The sequence below is a fragment of the Marmota marmota genome, unplaced genomic scaffold (assembly GCF_001458135.2).
Source record: "Marmota marmota marmota unplaced genomic scaffold, marMar, whole genome shotgun sequence".
Lineage (NCBI taxonomy): Eukaryota > Metazoa > Chordata > Mammalia > Rodentia > Sciuridae > Marmota > Marmota marmota.
This window is the reverse complement of record NW_026000153.1, coordinates 10,766,053-10,786,632: the sequence shown is the minus strand read 5'-3', so window position 1 is coordinate 10,786,632 and position 20,580 is coordinate 10,766,053. Positions and strand designations below refer to the sequence as shown.

The window sequence follows — 20,580 nt, the reverse complement described above, 5'->3', positions numbered from 1 at the left end:
TTGTGGCAAGACTTTAAATTCCAAGTTGATATCCTTGCCACCTCTAAGTTTTACACTCTTAGAGAATACATAGTTTCAGAGAATATGGGTTACAGCACTGTAATCAGAGAAATGTGATGAAACAAGTTGTGATGCTCTCAATCAGGTATTTTGAATCCTAGGATTTACTGGATTACGATTACCACTCTCTACTCCTCTACAGCTGTGAGAGTGAATAATGGGACTCCTGTTTATAGGAATGACTGAAGGAGATTTCCCCCATCACGTGTCCCACCTTTTGGGCTTAGGTGGTTCTTATATTCTTTATACTTTTTAAATGTTTTTTTTTTTCTTTTTTAGTTGTAGATGGACACAATACCTTTATTTTGTTTATTTATTTTTATGTGGTGCTGAGGATCGAATCCAGTGCCTTACACCTGCTAGGCGAGCGTTGTACCACTGAGCCACAACTCCAGCCCTTCTTTATACTTTTTAATGGTGTCTTTCTCATAGCTCAAGTAGCTCAGGTTGTGTCAACTTTCCTCAGAGTCTTGCTACAATACATAGGCAAAGAAAGGGGGATCCAGGTTGGGAATGAGGCATAACTAAGGTTCTCCTATAGGTTAATGTCATATTTTTCATATTTTGGCTCAAGGCTAAATTCCAAGAACTCCTTTGCCGGTACTGCAGCTAGGATGACAGCACAGGTTGAACTGTACTAAATAGATCCTTTTGAAAGTCATCTAACATCAGTCCTTGTTTACACTTAAGACTTAAAAATTTGTTTGCAATTTAACACATTTATATGCCACTGAGATTCCATTATAGACTGATCCAAATTAAAGTAATATGACAGCTATCTGCTCTGCTCCCAGAGCTCAGGACTCCAGCCAGGCTTAGCCTGGAACCTCTGTGAGTCTCATTTGCCCACTCTCTTCTCTGGCTTTATGGAATGCTACTCTCTTCCTGGTTGTATTTTCCTTTTCTTTTTGAACATGAGCTCTACCAATCTAGCCTCTAAACCTTCCTATTGGGGTCTTCCCTTCATAGATCACCTTCTTTCTTGATATTTTGCCATTTCCCTTCCAGAAGTGCTGTGCTTGCACATCTACCAAGTAGGCCATTCCCGAAGTTTACATTTAAACATTCAGATCCTGGATATCATCTTGCTTCCTCATACCCCTCCAGCAGAGGTGCTACACCTTCACTTGCACTTTGAAAGCAGTACCACAGGATTTAGTCTGCAAAGTACCTGACACTTCTCTTTTTATTATTGAATAGAGATCTTTCTGGTTCATTTCTTAGGATGTATTACTTAAGTTCCCAATATGGGATGATATGGCGATATTATCTTAGTGAACTAGGGAGACGGCTATGTATAAGAAAACCCTATAGAACCCTTTGGTGATATTAACAATGGTATTTCCAATTCTGAATATAAGAACTTATTTTTATATTTCACTGGCATATAAATGTGTTAAATTTGTTAAAGGAAATATTCAAACATCAGTTTTATAGAAATTGCTCCTGAGTTTACTGATACCTTTTGACTGCTAGCACTGCATTTCTATTGGTAGAATAATCAAAAGCAGGAGCCATAGGGATTGTGCACACAACTTCTTCCTCTCCCACTGAAACAGTTGCTTACCTGTGATGGCCAGCTGAGTCACAAAGAAGGTCATTCTGGACTTCCTCTTCCTCCTCCATGTGGAGAACAGCACGACTGCATTTCCAACAATGGTGAATACAAAGAGGACCCACAGGGTTATCAACTGCTCAGTCTGTAAGGAGCAGAGAAACACAGAACAGCTGTACTGTAAGGACCAGGCTACTTTTCTGAATGTACAGTGCAGGCATTGGTGCTGGATGTGTTCCTTCTGGTCCCTTATCCTCACATGTGGAAGTTTGAATCTCAAGAGAATAATGACAACATGGTCCACATTTACATCAGCAGCACAGTAAATTAATGTGCCTTAAAATATTTTTAGAAATGTATAGCAAGAGACTAAAACAAACAACAGAAGTTTTATTCTTTGGCCAAGTAATTTTAACTCCATGAGAAAGTTCAAGGTGTGAAAAAGAACACTGAATCACAAAGATTGTAGTGCATACTTATTATAAGAAGAAATTGGAAATTGTATAGATAACAAGATAGTTAAGTGAATCAAGCATTTCAATTCAGTGAACTATTGTGTAACGATTAACAGTGACAACCTTGAAGACTCTATGACTAGATTAAAAATACTTATAGTATAATGGTAAGTGGGAAAACATGATAAATTATATATTGGGTATGATTACAACTCTACAAAATTATACACATAGGAAAAAGGCTGAAGTATACTAAAATGTTAAGAGTGGTTATTTTAGGGTAGAATGATTATGGGTTCTCTTTTCTATCCTTTTGCAGAATTTCATAAGACTGTAATATTAAAGTTCTGCTGAAATATGTGTGATTAGTAAAACAATAACAAAAAGCATGAATACCTCTCATTTATAATGCCAATACTTCATAAAAAGCCTCCCATGATTCTTCAAATGGGTCTTGTTATTGGTGTGATGTCTGTGGCCCAGAATGAATAGAGGCCAAGGCATCAGAATGAGCTAGACTCAGGATGCAGAACAAGCTCATGGGAAGAGTGTGTGGCCGCAGGGATGCTGGAGAAACTTGAACTCAAAGCCAAATGGCCCAACAGAGACATCAGCTCAAAAGGTCTGGGCAGGGTCCTTGTAAGAATGCACAGATCTGAGACTGAAGCCACAGAGCTTCTGTTTGGAGGAGAAGATAAGAAGAGCCAGAAGAAATTCCCTGTGGTTGTTAAATTTTATGTATCAACCTGATTAGGCTGTGGGTGTTCAGATGTTTGGTCAAACCCTAGTTTAAGTGTTGTGATAAGGATCTTTTATAGATGTAATTAACATCTGATATTACTTGACACAGAGTGAAGCAGATGACCCTCACTAATGTGGGTGGACCTTAGCCAGTGAGTTGGCTTACAGTGGGGTGACATCCTAGCGGGCACATTCTAAATTGAAAATTTCATAAGTTATAAGTGTATGTAATACATCTAATCTACTGAACATCCTAATTTAGCCTAGCCAACCTTAAATGTGCTAAGAGCACTTAGATTAACCCACAGTAGGACAATCTATCTATTATCTAACACAAAATCTATTTTACAATAGAGCAATGACTATCTCATGCAAGTTATGAATGCTGTGGCAATACTGTACACTGTAGAATATCAGTTACTCACTCTCCTGATTACATGGCTGACTGGGAGCTGTGGCACAAAATTTCCATTCTCAGCATCACAAGAGTGTATCATACTACATACTGCTAGTCCAAGAAAAGCTCAAAATCAAAATTCAAGTACCATTCCTACTGAATACATATATCTTTTGCATCATTGTAAGGCCAAAAAATATCATGAGTTCCATCATCATTAAATCAGGGACCATCTTACATATGTATGTATATAATTCTGGAGAACACTGACTGATATGCTCCCTGAGTACCTAATGTCACGGCTGCACTTTTTTCTGTTTACTATATTAAATTAATTTTAAAATTATATAATGACATATAAGAATGAATTCTCCTTTAAGAAACTAAAACAATGGAGATAGAACCAAATCTTCCTTTCTCCTTGCTACATAGCTCCCCATTCCCAAAAAGTAAAAATAATTTTGAATACAGTGTACATTTTTCCCCAGTCCTTTGAAATTAAGAAAGTCTCCATATTGTTCAAACTTTCTTTCTTAGTCAGTTGGAGGGATAGCCAAATAAAAGTGATATTTTATATAATGTAACAAAATACTTTGATCCAAGAAATAGATTAAGTCTAGGAAAACAAAATATGTTGAAGGACTGGGCAAGTTTACAGGCTTAGGTAATGAAGGGAGTTTGTTCGATTCTCTTAGGCCCCAACTCCTGAACACAGAAGAACTGTGATTCCCTTTGGATGCCAAGTTGGAATGTAAACTTTTTCTACCAGGTTTCAGAGAAAGGGAAATTTTCTTGGAATTAACCCTCCAGTTTCTATCCTTGCCAGAATTCCAGGCTGAAGCTAGAGAGCATCTCCATGAGTACCTCACTTAACAAGTTGATAATTTGACTCTCCATCCCAGGTTTTCAGTTGGGTTCCTGAGCCTAGGACAGAAGTCAGATCCTTGGGAGTACAGTATTATGGAAGTTAGGGAGGAAGGCATTGTGGTAGTTGTAGAATGGTGATGTAGAACTGGCATGGGAAGACCACAGGGTTGAAGATCTGTGCTACTTTGGAGGGCACAGGGGGCAGATACCTTACGTAGAGAATGTTTCTGTCATTTCCCACTTGGAGGGCAGCTCCTTTGCATGGGCCCAAGCTACATACTTGCTCTCTGGTTCTTGGTTCAGCAGATGGGTTATCTTCTTCAGGGTGATTCATTTGCTCTAACAGTCCTCACATGGGTATTGAGAAAGCCTCAGGAATGGAAACTAATTATTATGATAAGAACTGTCCTGGCTTCAATGAAGAAATGCTTTTTTTTGAAAGAGAAAAAAAATGCTTTTGAGATGACTAGACAACTAACTATGTTGCCAGAAGCAGATAGAACAGGAGAGGACCTTGATATATCTTACTAGCACATTCTGTTCAACTAGTGGGACATAAGAAAGAAATCCCTCACCATGAAGTATTCTCTTTCAGATTTGAAAGATCTAGAGTATTTAGAGTTCATCATAGGATATGAGAACCCTGGAGATACCCCAACAACTTTATTTGGATGATTGGCCTTTAAAAACACTATATAGTAACATGGATAACAGTATAAGAAGGCAGATGGTTGGAAGTTCCCATTAGCAGAAAGTCTCACTGATTCCATGATCTAGACAGATGTTGCTGTTGAGGACCAGGGTGGTAGATAAAGTGTGCATATCCCTGATATAGCCTTAATATAGTGTGTTGTCAAGGGTAACGATAGTGTCCTGGGGGTATCTATACTTCAGAAAAATCTGAAGTGGCCTAATGAGCAGGTGGTATAGCAGGGAAGGTCTGACAGAGGACCCACCAAATACTCTTGCTCAGTCTATGAAGCAAGCTGCAGTGCTGAATGGCCCCAGGAAGTGCTGTGACAGTGTTGGGCCAGTTCTCCAGGGACAAGCTCTTCTGTATTTCCCTCTGTTCCCCGTGGCATCTTAACATTCTAGGTTTTCTGGAAGCTCCATATCTCTCAGAAATGTTTCTGTCTGTGACTTGTGAGCATGGCTGTGAGGAGCTGTGCATGTTGGAAACCTTTGGAATGTGTTTCTCGAAGTATGGTCCATTGCTAGGGTAATGATGCAACCTGGTTTTCCTAGGACAGACCTAGTTTTACTGTCTTATCCCAAAGTAATTTTTTCAACTGACATTTAACTTTCCCAAAGTGGCCTTGGTTTTGATGGTAAATTATATAGTCTCTTATTTTTTGTGTACCAGTGTATGGGCTTCAGATACTATATCCCGGTCTACAGAAATCCCTCACCATGAAGTATTCTCTTTCAGCTTTAAAAGATCTAGGGTATTTAGAGTTCATCATAGGATATGAGGACCCTGGAGATGCCCCAACTATTTCACTCATTGAACTTTGAACATAGGCATTTCAACCATAGAAAAGAGGAGAAGGCTCATGACTCTAGTGGTTCACCAATGTCCACGACTCTCACTTCTCCCAGTCTCAAGATGGCTGTCTCCTTGCATGGGAACAGCACATGTGTCTTTGGCCCTGCTGAGAGCCCCAGGAAGTGATTGAGCACATTCTAGCTGGCTGGAGAAGAGGTGCAATCTCCTACACTGCCATTCTTCACTTATGTGAAAAGAAAAACTGAATCCACAAGGCTCTGCACACCTTGCAGTTGCATGAAGTTGAAACATGTTTAGTGATGCAGGGTGATGGGTTACCTGAGGACAAGGTGAACAGAGGTGACCAGGCCTAAAATTATGTGGGAGGCAAAGCTCCATTCTCACCCCTGTGCCAATAATAACTGGGAAAGTGCAACTGTGCTTCAGTCTGTTACAAACTTGAGGGCTAGGACTGTCCCCTGGGAATCGGGAACTGATAAGAATGATTGATTTTCCAATCCTGACAAAGGAAGACTGAAATCCTACTTCCTCATTCTGGGCACTTGGACTGAGGAAGGCATCAGGGCAAAACTCGAATCTTTAAAAGCTGAAAGGGGCCCAAGGGTCAGTGTTGTAAAATGAAAGAGGAAATTCAAGAGTTTAGATCTATGCAGCTGGTCTACTTGGAGCAACAACCCATAGGAGCTAAGAGACAGCACCCAGTGATGAGACAGTAGGCTGGGAGCTGGGAACGTCAAAGAAGAGTGTCATACTTGCTGTGACATTTGGATTTGTGGAAGGTAGTGCATTCATTTTATGAAGGATCATAATAATAATAAAAAAACTTGTCAGAATATGTACCATTACTTTTCTTTTAACCCATTCATCCACTGAAGGGCATCTAGTTTGGCTCCACAGTTTAGCTATTGTGAATTGTGCTGCTATAAACATCAATGTGGCTGTGTCCCTATAGTATGCTGTTTTTAAGTCTTTTGGGTATAAACCAAGGAGATGGATAACTGGGTCAAATGGTGGTTCCATTCCCAGTTTTCCTATATACACAATGGAATTTTACTCAGCAATAAAAGAGAATAAAACCATGGCATTTGCAGGTAAATGGATGAAGTTGGAGAAGATAATGCTAAGTGAAGTTAGCCAATCCCCAAAAAACAAATGCCAAATGTTTTCTCTGATATAAGGAGGCTGACTCATAGTGGGGTAGGAAGGGGGAACATGGGAGGAATAAATGAATTCCACATAGGGAGGAGGGGTGGGAGGGAAAGGGAGGGGGCAGGGGATTAGCAAGGATGATGGAATGTGAGAGACATCATCATCCAAAGGACATGTATGAAGACACAAATTGGTGTCAACATACTTTATACACAACCAGAGATATGAAAAATTGTGCTGTATACATGTAATAAGAATTGTAATGCATTCCACTGTTATTTATTTTTTTAAAAAATCAATAAAAAATCTACAACATTTCTCCCAAATTATCATTATTAAACATTTATTATTATTCTAAATTAATGGAATTTTTCAATAAATATGATTATACTAAAAAAAGAATATGTGCTATTACAAAATTAGAAGATATAGAAAAAGAAGGAACTAAAAGATACCTATTTATGAGTCTGGGGTATATAATTTCAAAATCAATCTTTCAGCACCTATAGATTCTTCCTCTTGCTCCTGTGCCCACAAATCAGGGTCTTTTGCAAGATTTTGTTCTGGAACTCGCTTTTTCTCTTTTTATCACAACACACCAAATCAAGAGCTTCCTAGCATTTGACTTATATCCCTTTATTTAATCCTCCTCTCAGTGAAAGACGTGTGTTTTATTATCCTTGGGTTTATACATGAGGCAACTGAAGCTGAAAAGTTCACCCAGGTTAAAAAGAGGTCTCTATTTAAGCAGGTTTGCTTGACTCTGACATTTGGACTCTCGTGACATGTGTCTTCACCTGATCACTTAGTAGCTGCCTATTTCCCGGTATCTGGATAGATTGTAAGTTATTAAACTGATCCCCTATTTTTGGACACTGAATTTAGTCATTACTTAAATGATAAGTAATATCATGATGGACATCCATTATATAAGCCTAATTCCTGAGTAAAAGTAAAAAGATTTGAAAGATTAAAGTCAAAGAAATCAATGTGTTTTAAATAATCTTGTATACATATTAATTTCTTTCAAGACATGTCTGAATCAACTCTTACCCACAATGCCAGTACATGAAAATGAGTATTTAAAAATATTTTCATGATGAGGAACTATTTTTTTTGTTAATTTTTTCCAGTTTAGTGAGTGACAAACATTTATAGTATTTTATTAATGTAAATTACAATTAACATTTCATTATCTTCTTAGTGACTTTTTTAATTTTATAAGTTATGTATTTGGGAATAACCAATTTTCTTTTTCTTTTAGACGAATTTATAAGATTCATTATCACAAAAAGAATACAACCTCTTTGTAATATTAATGTTGACTATTTTATCAGTTTGCAAATACATTTTTTGTGGCATTTTTATTGTAAAGTTTACCACATAAAAAGTGCATAGGAGCTTTTACTATATTATTACTGTCATCTATTTATATATTATTACTAGATAGCTATATTGTATATTATATAGATATTATCTATATTGCATCTATTATATAGATAAAATAAGAGGTAATTATGTTTACTAGATATCTATCTTATATATTACAGACATCACATATTATATAATATAAATGATTATAGATAGATATGATACATGATGGATCTCTAGTAATAATGTAATGAACTCTCGTGAAATTACCATCAAATCATGAAGAAACCCATTGCCAAATCAGAAAGCCCCTTGTGAACCCCTTATCATAATCTCATCCCATGCTTCCTAGAGATAACCTCTAATCCAGTTTTATTTGTCTAATTTTTACTGTTACCATGTGTGTCAATCCAGAAAGAGTACTCTCTGCTTATCAACTTTATTTGAGTTTGATGTCATGTATATTCCTTAGGTTTTCTTAGTCCACTTTTACTTCTATACCAAATTTCCTAATGCTGGGTAATACATAAAGAAGTTTATTTAGCTCACAGTTTGGGATATGGGAAATCATGGTGCCTGCATTTTCTTAGCTCTGGTGAGAGCCTTTTGGCTATATCATAATATGGCAGATAGCATGATAGTGGGGCACATGCAAGAAAGATCACATGACAAGACAGGAAGCAAGAGGGATTCAGGAGCCAGGCTGTTTTTATAACAACCTACTCTCTCAAGGACTAATTCTATTTGAGAGTTCAGCATTAATCCCTTCTAAAGGTAAAGCTAACATGACACAATTACTTTCCACTAGCTCCCACCTATTTCAGGTTCCACCACCTCAACATCACCACACTGAAAACAAAATTTTCAGCACATGAACTTTGAGCACTACACTCAAAACACATCCAAACTATAGCATCTTGCTTGTTTGGTTTATGATAGTATGAATCATCTATTTTGTTGCATAGAGTTGTAGGGTTTCCATACTTACTACTATGTAGTATTCCATTGTATGACCACACTCCAATTTATTTATTACTTGTACTTGACAGATGTTTGAGTGGTTTCTTATTGGAGCTATTAGAAAAAAAAAATGCTACCAATGTAAAGCTCTAGCATGTATGCAAATGCTAGGACATGGAGAAGCATTTTCAACTTGGCTAAATAATGCCAAATGCTTTTTAAAATTTGTTTTGGGTAGATGTTCAGTCTTCACAATTTTTATTCATAGATATGTTTAAATCCTTACAAATGGAATCTTTTGTTTATACTGTTACATTTTTCTACTTGGTAACTAATTTTCATATATATGCTTAAGCCCACCCAAATTGTAAATTACCTTTTATTTCCTCCCAATCCTCCCAGAGTCTATTGAAATAATTTGTGATTTTTAAATTCAGATGATTATTAAATTTTAACATAATTATATTTCTAGGAGTCATTTTAACAATTGCATTAAAGTTTCATAAAAATCTCACCAAGAAATATTTAGTTATTAGTTATATATTCTGTGTTCAAGTTTTTGTTTTATTCCTAACTGAAGTAGAATATTCTAATTTAATTTTTTTAAAGGAGATTTAGAATGTGTTCTGAATCTTCACATGGCACAGAGAAAAACATCTGTTATACCTTCACAGCTTTTAATATTTTGAAACACATATTTTTCTCTTAGAGCTCTGTAGATATGCATTATGAATGTGAATGTGTAAATATTCAGCATGATCTCTAACACTGAGTTATAGAGAAGATACACATTTATTTTCTATACAGAAAGCAATTTTCTATTTAGGTCCTTGATAAATTTTTTTTTCCTTTTAATATTCTCAAAATTTAGGTGATGATTTAGGTTAGGTCTTTTATTATGATTCTTCTTGACCTTTCTATATTAAAAGACTCAATTTTTAAAGTCAGATAAATTGTCTTCTGTTATTGTTTTCATTCTCGCTTCTTCTTTGACCTCTTCTTGCTACTGGAGTTTTATTGTATGGATCTCATGGGATTTTCCTGCATATCTCCTCTCTATCTCTCTGCACCTCATCAGATTTAGCTTTCCTAAGTTTACTGTGAATTTTATGAGAATTTCTTGAGTATTCTCACATTTTAACAACCAAGTCATCTGTTCATTCTCAATTCCTTGAAATAATGGGATTTTCATGTTAAAACAATATTTTCTGAACATAAGCATGCCCCCTTTCATATTGCAATGTGGTTTCAAGCCCTGCTGAGAACACAAATGAGACATTGTCCAAGATTTTGTTCCCATTTCTTTCAGGAAATCAGTTTCATAGGGAGAAGCACATTGATGCCTTAAGCAATTTCTTTTTTGCAAATTAGGGAACACTGTATCATGTCCAGCAATTTTTCTCTGCTTGGGTGGTGGTAGGGAGTAGCGATTTATTCCTACACTTATCCAGTACTGCTTTGGTCTCTGTTGAATTCTTTTAGCCTTGGACAAAAAGGAAGGGAAAAGTTCTATTGCCTGTGATTTTTTTTGGACAGGCCAGAAACCCAGGTGTGCGTGGTGAGTCAAGGGACAGCAATGCCTAGAAGCAGCCAAAGAAGGGGAGGGGGGAGGTGTCAGGGAGGTAGAAGATCCATGGTTGTTTTCCCTGAGGAAACTGTGTCCTTACCAGCACTGTCCATGGTCCTGCCCAAGTGTTACTGGACAGCTGTCCACGTCCTGTAAGCTGTGAGAAGGCACTGGCCACAGTCCCCCTCTGTGACATCTACAGCATCCAGTGAACAGAAATCTGCTTGCTGGAGACTGCTCCAATCTCAGCTGCTGAACTCAGCTTGGTGGAATCCCTGGGGCCAGCCTCTCCCCTACTGTTTCCCTAGGGAGACTCTGGCCTCAGGTGTAATACACAAAAATCATCTTCCCTGCCCTCAGAACCTCTTGCCTACTCTACACTTTATAGAATTTCCTCCACTGTTCCAATAGGTGGGTATCAACTTTCCATATAGTCTACTTCTGTTACAGAATGTGTTTCAACTACAATTACATTGCAATGAGCTTTAGGAAGAAAATGGAAGGAGAAAGAGATTAAGCGAGAGAACATGAGCTATTTTGCACTGTGTCTCACCTTCCTGTTCTTTCTTCACACATCTACCTTCCTGGGTAAGTATAATTAGAGAACATTTCCAGAATACCACTACTGGAAGAGGTAAATAGTTGGCTTTTCACATGGCAAGTTGGCAAGTATGGTACTGTCATCAAAGCTCAGATTGCCCCAAGTCAAGTTTTTGTCTAAAATAATTGGCTACTTTCTTCATCTTTGTATAGCACAATCCTGAAGTGTCAAGTGTCTTCAAGGCAGGCTTCAGATCTGCTCCATGGGGAGTATGTAGTGATAACCACTGAGGACAAAACTACCCTAGTTTGATATGCTTGTGAATTGGATGTCAGCTCTCAGGAGGACTGAAGGTCAGGACTGGCTTGGAGTGGATCGTTATTATCTTAGGAGCTTGAGATAAGTGTGCTATGGGTTAGGTCCAAAGAATTCTATGAACAAGTTGAGATCTCTTCTGAAGATTGACTAATGTCTTGGGACAGGCTGGGCAAATCTTGCTTCACAAAAACAGGTCTCTCTCCTCTCCCTTAAGCATTCTTTTGGAAGTTGGTCTTATGTCATTAGCTTCAGGAATCATCCAGATGGAGCAAATACCCTACTATTGCTTTCTGGAGTCTTTCTAAGAGCCATATTTACTTATTAGTTTATTATTTCATGGATTATCTATTACTTATCTTCTATGTGCCAAATGCAGCCTTGGTATTGGTACTACAAGAAAGAATAAAACACGTAGCATGTGTAAGTTACACTCAGTCAAGTTTAAATCCTGCTGCATCAAATATACAAGGATCACTAAGCATTTAGCTGCCTGCTCATTTATTCACAACATTCTTGTGCATACATGCGTACACACACACACACACACACACACACACGGATTTAGGAGTGATGGTAATAAGAATTGAGGAAATAAGTCCCCACACCCTGATGAGAGGTGTGGTTGAGCCAGACTCTACTCAGTCTTGGGTATATACTACAAGTGTGATATAGCACTATAGCCTACCTCACCTCTGCTTTCTCATTTATTAAGATAAAAATAAAACTCTTCTCAGGATAGTTGTGATGGGTAGATAAGATGATGAAGATGAAGATGCTGAGTTCAGTGTGATGCATAGTAGACATGCAATAAAAATGGGTTAATTAAGGGGGCTGGGGTTGTGGCTCAGTGGTAGAGCTCTTGCCTAGAATGTGTGAGGCCCTGGGTTCAATCCTCAGCACCACATAAAAAAATAAATAAATAAAATAAAGGTATAATAAATATATTTAAAAAATGGGGTAATCAAGGCTGGAGTTGTAACTCAGAGATACAGTGCTTATCTAGCATTTGTAAAGTCCTGGGTTTAATTCCCAATACTGCTATTAAAAACAAGTGATATTTCCTTTCTTAGTTTTATGGATTATGCATAAGTTTGAGGAATGACCAATAACTAACTACCTTTTCATAATAATGCTTAAGTTTATCCTGTTTAACCTACTTTCAGTACCAGTCCACTGAAATGTCACCTGAACCTAACAGACACTCTACCTACAACCCTCCCTCCCCATACTGACCATGTCCCAACACCATTCTTAAATCTATTGCAGAATATAGTTGGGGACTAAATGCCCCCTAGTGGTTATGTGAAGCAAAATTACAGTCAGATGCTTCTACTGGCTTGAAAAAGCAGTTGAATTTAGAATTTTTCAATGACTAAGGTGTTCTCAACCAGTTACATGGTTGCTGACTCATGACTGATTGCCTTTCAACCTCAAGTTAATTAATTCACACAATGACGTCAGCTCTCTGCAGACTCAGAGAATTGCAAGCTGGGATTGATAGAGATGAATTGCAGGGTTCCCTTGGTAAGGCTTGTGCTGCCACAGGACTGATACCTGGGATTTTGCATTATGAACCATTCTTCCAGAAACAGAAGGATGCCCATGAGTGTGGGCAAACTCTACAAGCTTGGAATCTATCTGGTCCAAGGAAGGTTTTTAATAAACATCTGTTAGATGGTTGATGACAAGTAAAAGACTACTTTAAGGATCACAGAAAAGGTCATTTAAAATGACAATTACCTCAAGAATAAAGGACATTTAGTTACTCTGGTTGAATCTGGATGTGCCAGGCATATCTGGAATGGAAGACATGATTTAAGCATATCCAAGGATTAATCATTGGATGACCCTCCACCCCATACTGACTAATGATTCTTTTCAGTAAAGTCCTGGAAAATTGGAGACAAAAAAAACTAATATCTTTAACAACTATAGAGTAAATGTAAACCAAATGATGTGAGCGAATCACATTAATCCAGCAACTCACTTACTTAGCTTATAATGTATATTAAGTGGCAATAAATGTTGATTGACTGTCATGGGCCATGCCTCCTTTGATATGCTTTCCATGTGGCTTACTTAGAACCTAACCGATAAAGTATCACTGTCCTCCATCTCACAGGAAAGGAAATGAAGCTCACAGAAGTTACCCCCTTGGTTACCTGGCTCATAAATGGTTCAGCTGGGATCTGAACACAGCTGTGCTTGACTGACCCAGACATGCCCTACTCTCTACAGTGGATTTCTGACCACATTTGGAGTCAGGGACTGTGAAGTTGCCTCATTTACTCTGCTTTCAATTTTTATGTGTGGAACAAATCTTCATCTTCCTTCCGATCCAAAATTTGAACTGGGTTTCCGAGGCTGGGTTAGAGTCACAACTATATCTCTGAGGACTGAGCATAAGCTCAATGCCAATTACATATTTTCAACACCAGAGCAATACACAGCTTTCACATAAGAGTAATCATAAATGTCACAAAAGATACAGCTACATCATCCATCCTGAGGTCACAAAGCTTTCTTACCCCTCACATTTCATGGTTTGTTTTATGAATGCTGTTATTTGTGTGGAGTTGAAGATGAATATCTCAAGCACAGGAAGGAGCAAATATCTATTACTTTACAAGACAGGAAATGAAGTCTTAGAGAAAAGATTCACTGATTCAGCCTCAGTTCTCAAGGAATGCAACAAAGAAACTGGACTGTCTTGTTATTGAGACTTGTGTGGCTTGTGGCATTCACAATACCTGATCTCCGATCAAAGCCTCATTAATTTGCTTAGGTGGGTTGGTAATATCAGAAACCAAGATCTGAAATCTCTAATTCCACTGGGCATGAGTCACAGTGTAACCCAGAAATGCAGACACCTATGAGCATATAATTTAAAGTAACACAGGTAGAAAGAGATGGCAAAGCTTTGAATTTCTGGAAATGCTTAATTAGACTTGAAGAGTGAGACACGTTATGGGGAAATGAGGGCTCCTGAGCAGGTACTGAACAACCAAGAACCTCTCACTCAGATTTATTCCAACTTTTCTCTTCCTCTACACTATCTCCCTTAGAAGCACTACCAGCAGATTAAAAAAAAAAAAAAAAGGAACAGTGTAAATCCCAAGAAAGACAAAGGTAGGGTTGCGCTTGCTCAGAAGGGCCCACCTTTCTTCCTCCAAATAGCCATCTCTTGATGGTATCTTTTTGGAAAATCTGCCTTTTCCTCAGAAACAAAATCTGGTTTCCTTCCAGCAGTCCAGCTGGGAAGACAGCCTTGCACATACAGCTGAAATATTGTCATACTATATTCATCTTCTCTAGCTGTTGTACCAAGAGCTACGGGGATGCTATCTTGGATTACCCATGGTAGTCTTTTTACTTAATATTTGGCTGAGAAAACAAAAAAATAATAAAACATTATAAGCTACATATAAATGTGGAAGTTTTTGTTTTTTAACCTGTGGAAGGCATTTCATGTGACTTTTAACAGGGATCTAGAACAGGAATGGAGGTTGTTCCCTGTGTGATTTCTGGACCTATCGAGGGGCTGGCAAGTCAAGAGCGTAGGAAGCCTTCTACATGGAAAATAGAGAACTGCATAGGATGGGAAATGAGGCTGGGACTATGACATTATGAATAGTTGTGGACTGAGAGTCATCAATGAACTGTCAGGTAATGTGGAACACAAGGAGGCATTTGACCTGAGGGGAGGGCCTTGGCTTGTACTCCTTGTGGTCAAAGTGGTAGAAGTGGGAAGCTCTCTTAGAAATCATGGATCTGTGGATGTGATTCTATTGGTTTCTACTCTGTATGAAGTTTGATAATCATTTTTTTTTTGAGATTACTAGCAAAGTTCTACATACTTGGGATTATAAGAAGGCTAAGATCAGAGCTCATAGTCTGATGGTAAAAGCAGGTATGTAAACAAAAATGTTCAGTGGTAACTTTCCTTGTGGAAATGTTGTAGAATCCTAAATAAGGAACATGTAGTAGAAGTTGGAGAGGAGCTATTTGTAGTTGGACAGGAAATATATCCTAAAGAAATTGATATGTGAGCTGAATCTGAAAAAAATAAGTAGAAGTAGCTAAGTGAAGAAGATGTCTGGAAATACAAGTTAAGGCAGAGGATGAAAACTACAGGTTAGTGAGGGTGGACAGTGGCCATCCAGGCCTGCTGGGAGCAGTCACAGAGTGAGAAAGGTTTATAATGAGAAACTGGAGCTGGGTCCTGAAAACCAGCTCTTGCAGAAATGGAGAAAGGTCAACTCTGGATCATTGTCCTAAGTTAGAACAACATGCTACCAAAAGATTCTTGTCCTTCTGGGATCCTCAATTGTCTCAATTACCTGAGCTGCCTTTTCCCATCTTTGGGAAAATGATGTCACCATCATCACAGGTGAAAGCATATGACATTTGCTCCTTCAGATAGGGACTAGATAAGAAAGTGACTCAGTAGACTCTGGATTACTGTCTCATATGTATTTCCCACTTTAGCATCCACATCCGGGACATTCTACTCTGACAAGGAAGGATTACTCAATGGTCTGGAGTATTTCATCGTCCCCACCACGGGTCACATGTATTTGCAGATCATACATTTTTAGTGATTTCCCACTGCCTAATCGTTCTCTTGAGAGTCAGGGCCTTGAAGTGTGGAACTGTGTTGGTAGTACGGTCTGACTTCACCAGATAGAAATGCCACAAATGTACTCTACACTAACCTCAATGTGAAAAATCTTCTTGCGATTTTTTTCTTTGATCACATGAGGACTTCAACATTAACACAAATAGGGTGTATTAGAAACCTAGACAATTATATTCCGAGACTCTATTTGAATCCCCATAGCACATTTGACCACAGATCCTCTGAAAACCCACTTGGCTTCAAGTTTATAGAACAGTTAATATCTGTTGAATAAACAAATGAAGTATTTGTAGTACCAAGAATTGGAATTAACATTTAAATCGTTGTTTAAGCTTTAGACTCTTGAAAACAAAACAACACAACTAACATTTGGGTAAATTAGGTCCAGATTTTTATAATTTGGTAGGAAAAGTACTGTCATCTCTTTACTGAATCCTCCCCCCACATCAAGTCCTTTATAAAAATGGTACAGTGTTTGCATATAACCTCTCCCATCCTCCCATGTGATTTACCTCATGTCTATATTACTTATAATACCTAATACAATGTAAATTTTATGTAAAAGTTGTCATACTGTATTCTAATGACAATAAAAAAGTTAATTTACATCTTTGGTACAGATTTTTTTTTTTTAGAGAGAGGGAGAGAGGGGGGAGAGAGAGAGAGAGAGAGAGAGAGAGAGAGAGAGAGAGAGAATTTTAATATTTATTTTTTAGTTCTTGGCGGACACAACATCTTTGTATGTGGTGCTGAGGATCGAACCCCGGCTGCACGCATGCCAGGTGAGCGTGCTACCGCTTGAGCCACATCCCCAGCCCCTGGTACAGATATTTTTAAAATTTATTTTTTCTTGTTCATTTGGTAGAATGCAAGGATGTAGAACCCATGAATATAGAGAGCCAACTATAACTACTATGTAATAAAAATATCAAAACAATATTTTGCCTGATGATTCATATAGTTAAAAAATAGGCCTGTGGGAGTTTATTTATTATTAATATACAGGTATAAATATCTGAGGAATCTTCTCCCCAAGGATCTACTCAGCTCAGACCCTCATATTTCCTGTTGTATTAGATTGTCTTTGCTATGACAAAATACCTGAAAAAATAACTTAGAGAAGGAAAGGTTTACTTTGGTTCATGGTCTCAGAGAAGACCACAATCAGCTAAGTTCTTTGCTTGTGGCCCTGCTGTGGGGAAGGAAGGACATCATGATGGAGGGTGCAACAGAGCAATGCTGCTCACCTCATGGCATCCAGGAAGAAGAGTATGGGGAGGAAGAAGCCAGGAACAAGAGATACCTACCCTTCATGGGCATATACATGTCCAAATTATGAAATCAGATTTTTAATCACTTCCCAAGAACCCCACTCTAAACATTGCTGCATTGGGGACCAAGCCTTCAACTTATAAGCCTTTGTGGGACATTCCAGGTCCAAACCAGTCAGTCCAGGAGGCTCAAAAAATCCTTTGCATTTTTATCTCAATCTAGGCCAAAAATTCTTAAAAGGCACTAAATGCCTTGGAAAAGGAGTAGAATTTATTCTTAGCCCAAAGAATTTCTTGCCTTTGCATGAATTGCTATGTGTTATCAAGTATCATAGTCTTCAATAATGGATAAAGAAAGAAACCTGCATCTGAGCACGCACAATAGTCCTTTTCATTTTGTGCTAAGTTATGATACTTTGGTTCAATATCTGTATGTGAAAGGAATTCTCAGTGTTGTCAGGAGATCTCTTTCCTGGTTCAAGGCCTATTTGAATCAGGGCTCCAGCCCACCAGAAGAGTTCTAGCTTCTTCAAGAAACTCAGAATCCTTTAGACCCTGAGTGCCCTTAAACAAACAAACAAACAAACCTTATTTTGTGGTGCCGAGGTGAACGGAGGGCCTCCTGCATGCTAAGCAAGTACTCACCACTGAGCCTCCCAGCCACCTTCTTTACCATCTTATGCCCCAGAACTCTCCCAAAGAGTAAGGGTTTATTTACATTAAGCAAAGGCCTTTTTAAAAAAATACAAATGGCCCTATAAAGCTGGAGAGATGTGTGTTCTGGGAAGAGACATTTGAGGGATGGAATTAGTGTTACTCAGAATTGTTTTTACACTAATATTTGAAATTGTCTTATTGAGAATAAAATATTGGATAAAATGAAAGAGTGGGTGGGGAAAGTGGGAAGAAAAAGATGTATAAAACAGACAGCAAGGTCCAAAGCAAAGGCCATCCGAGGAGGCTAGGAAGGGGGCACTCTTGAGAGGGCAGGAAACCTTCATCTGGGTTCTTGGGAAACACGTCAAAAACAAGAGCATGAGTCACAGGTCACAGTGTGACCCAGAAATGCAGATACCTATGAGCATGCTTATTACTTATTCCTCTCCAGCCACTTACTATTATCTTGTCTATAGGAAAACTGTCTCTTTCCAAAAATGGAACTCATGGGGAGGAGTCCCAGGAAGTTTCTGCTTTATTAGCCTTTAGTGATAGATGAATAATTTGGGTAAGTGGAGTGTCTGGGAGACTGGTCTTTGAGGGGAAGAATGTCAGCCCTCCCGAACTACCACCCACTCTGAGCTTGGAGGACTTCCACAGGATCTCAGTGAGTAAGGCTCCTCCATGACCACCCTACCCTTCTGTCCCCTAAAACTGTATCTTGTGCAGGACACATGGCAGGTCCCACTTGACCATCCAGGCAGGGAAGTCCCCATCCTTCTGCACTCACGGCAGACCCTCCTGGGCAGAGCAACCCTGAGGGTCCCACAATAGAAAACTGGAGGAGGGGCCCAGAGGCCATGTCTCAGGTCACACTTTTCTTGGTTGTTTTCAACTCTGCTTTTGGGAGGAGAATAAAGAAACAATCAAAACTCATTGAAATAGTGACCTAATGCTTTGGGTCATTTTTGAACTTAAAGTTTTAAAAGTACTTTAATATTTTTTTATAAAGTGACATCACTGAATGACACTGTTATTTTTTTTTTTTTTGGAATGAGGAGAAAATTTAAGGTCCTTTTCTTTGTAAAGAGGGAAAGACTTTCTTGGTTACTCAAAAGCATATAATCCAAACTGAATCAATATTTAAAAGTATCTATTCAGTTCTTTTGTAATCTAGATAATAGCAGGATGGAAAAAAAATGGACAGAGCCAGCTTCTGCCCTGCCCAACGGTGGAATAACTGGAATATTTGCCTGACTCTTGGTGGTTCCTTGGCTTCAGTACTCTTCACATCTCTGTTGCACCTGATATTAGTATCAGTTAGGAAAGTGTTCAGCTCAGAATGAGAGAAAGTCCACTTAATACAAATAAGTTTTAATTTCTCTCAGACGATCAGAAATTGGAAGGCAGATTGCTTCTGGCATTCGTCACTGAGACTGCTGTGCTTTTTCTCTTGTCACAGAAAGGCTGCTACAGCTCTGTGCACTGCATTCAAGGCAGAAGAAAGGGGGAAGGTAAAAATGCCAGCTGTGTCTTTTTTCCTTTATCAGCAAGGGAAAGACTTTTCAGAAATCTCAGAGGCCTCCAATAAAGTTTCTGAAAATGTGCCTCATTTAAATGCAAAGTATTCAGATGGAAAAGTGAGAAGAGGGTTAAGGCTAACTGCTGCGTCCACTAAAACAGGTTTCAGCAGCCTGTTCCTTTTCCTCCTCGAGAGTTATCCAGTGGCTCTTCCCAGAAGCCCCATTGTATATTCCAACATTTGGCAGCAACATCATAGTCTTCACCAGCACTAAATATAGGTGAATGACTACATATATTACTCAAGGTAAAAGTTGATGTCTATTTGTAAAGTAAGATAAAGAGGACCCATGGGTCCTGAATTCATGGACCTGGATTCTTTGTCAGTTCATGCCCAGAACAATGCCAAGTCAAAGAGAGGATCTGTTCACTCTTCAAGATTCTGTGAGGCTGTACTCTGCACCAGGTGCATGCAGGTGTTCAGGCTGGACACACCGCAGAGAAGTTAGGTGAAGGTCCAAGAAACACGGTTTCCAAAAACTATGAGATAGATAAGGCATACCTAGATATATAATATGATGCCATGTACATGTTAAAAGGAAAAATAAACCAGCCTGGGGGACAAGGAGTGAAGATGGGCATGTTGATATTTGGTTGGGTGGGTCAAAGATCTTTGAGGAGGTGACCAATGCCCAAGTGAAATGAGACATTCGTCACTCTGTTCATTTTGAAACGCTTGCTGCTTTCGGTTCATTCATCTTTCATTTGGTCCCATCAACTTCTACACCTCCTTTCAAGTCCTCCTGAGACTTAAGCTGTGCTTCTACTATGATATCACTTAGAGATTTACATAATGAATTTAATATTCAGCAAAGTATGTTTCATCCAAAGTCATAAATTCTATGTATCAATTTTTAAATTAAGGTATAGTTTGTTCAAAAGCAAATTCACTCTTAATGCATATATATATATATATATATATATATATATATATATATATATAT

General features: G+C 38.4%; 1 protein-coding gene across 1 annotated transcript in view; it reads right to left on the bottom strand.

Annotated features, from left to right (window-relative positions):
- Npsr1 (neuropeptide S receptor 1) overlaps positions 1 to 20,580 on the bottom strand; it is a 179,203-nt gene that overhangs the window by 147,444 nt on the left and 11,179 nt on the right. The window contains exon 3 of the mRNA XM_015490366.2: positions 1,628 to 1,760. Within this exon, the coding sequence (XP_015345852.1) occupies positions 1,628 to 1,760 (133 nt within the window). The remainder of the gene's footprint in view (positions 1 to 1,627; positions 1,761 to 20,580) is intronic.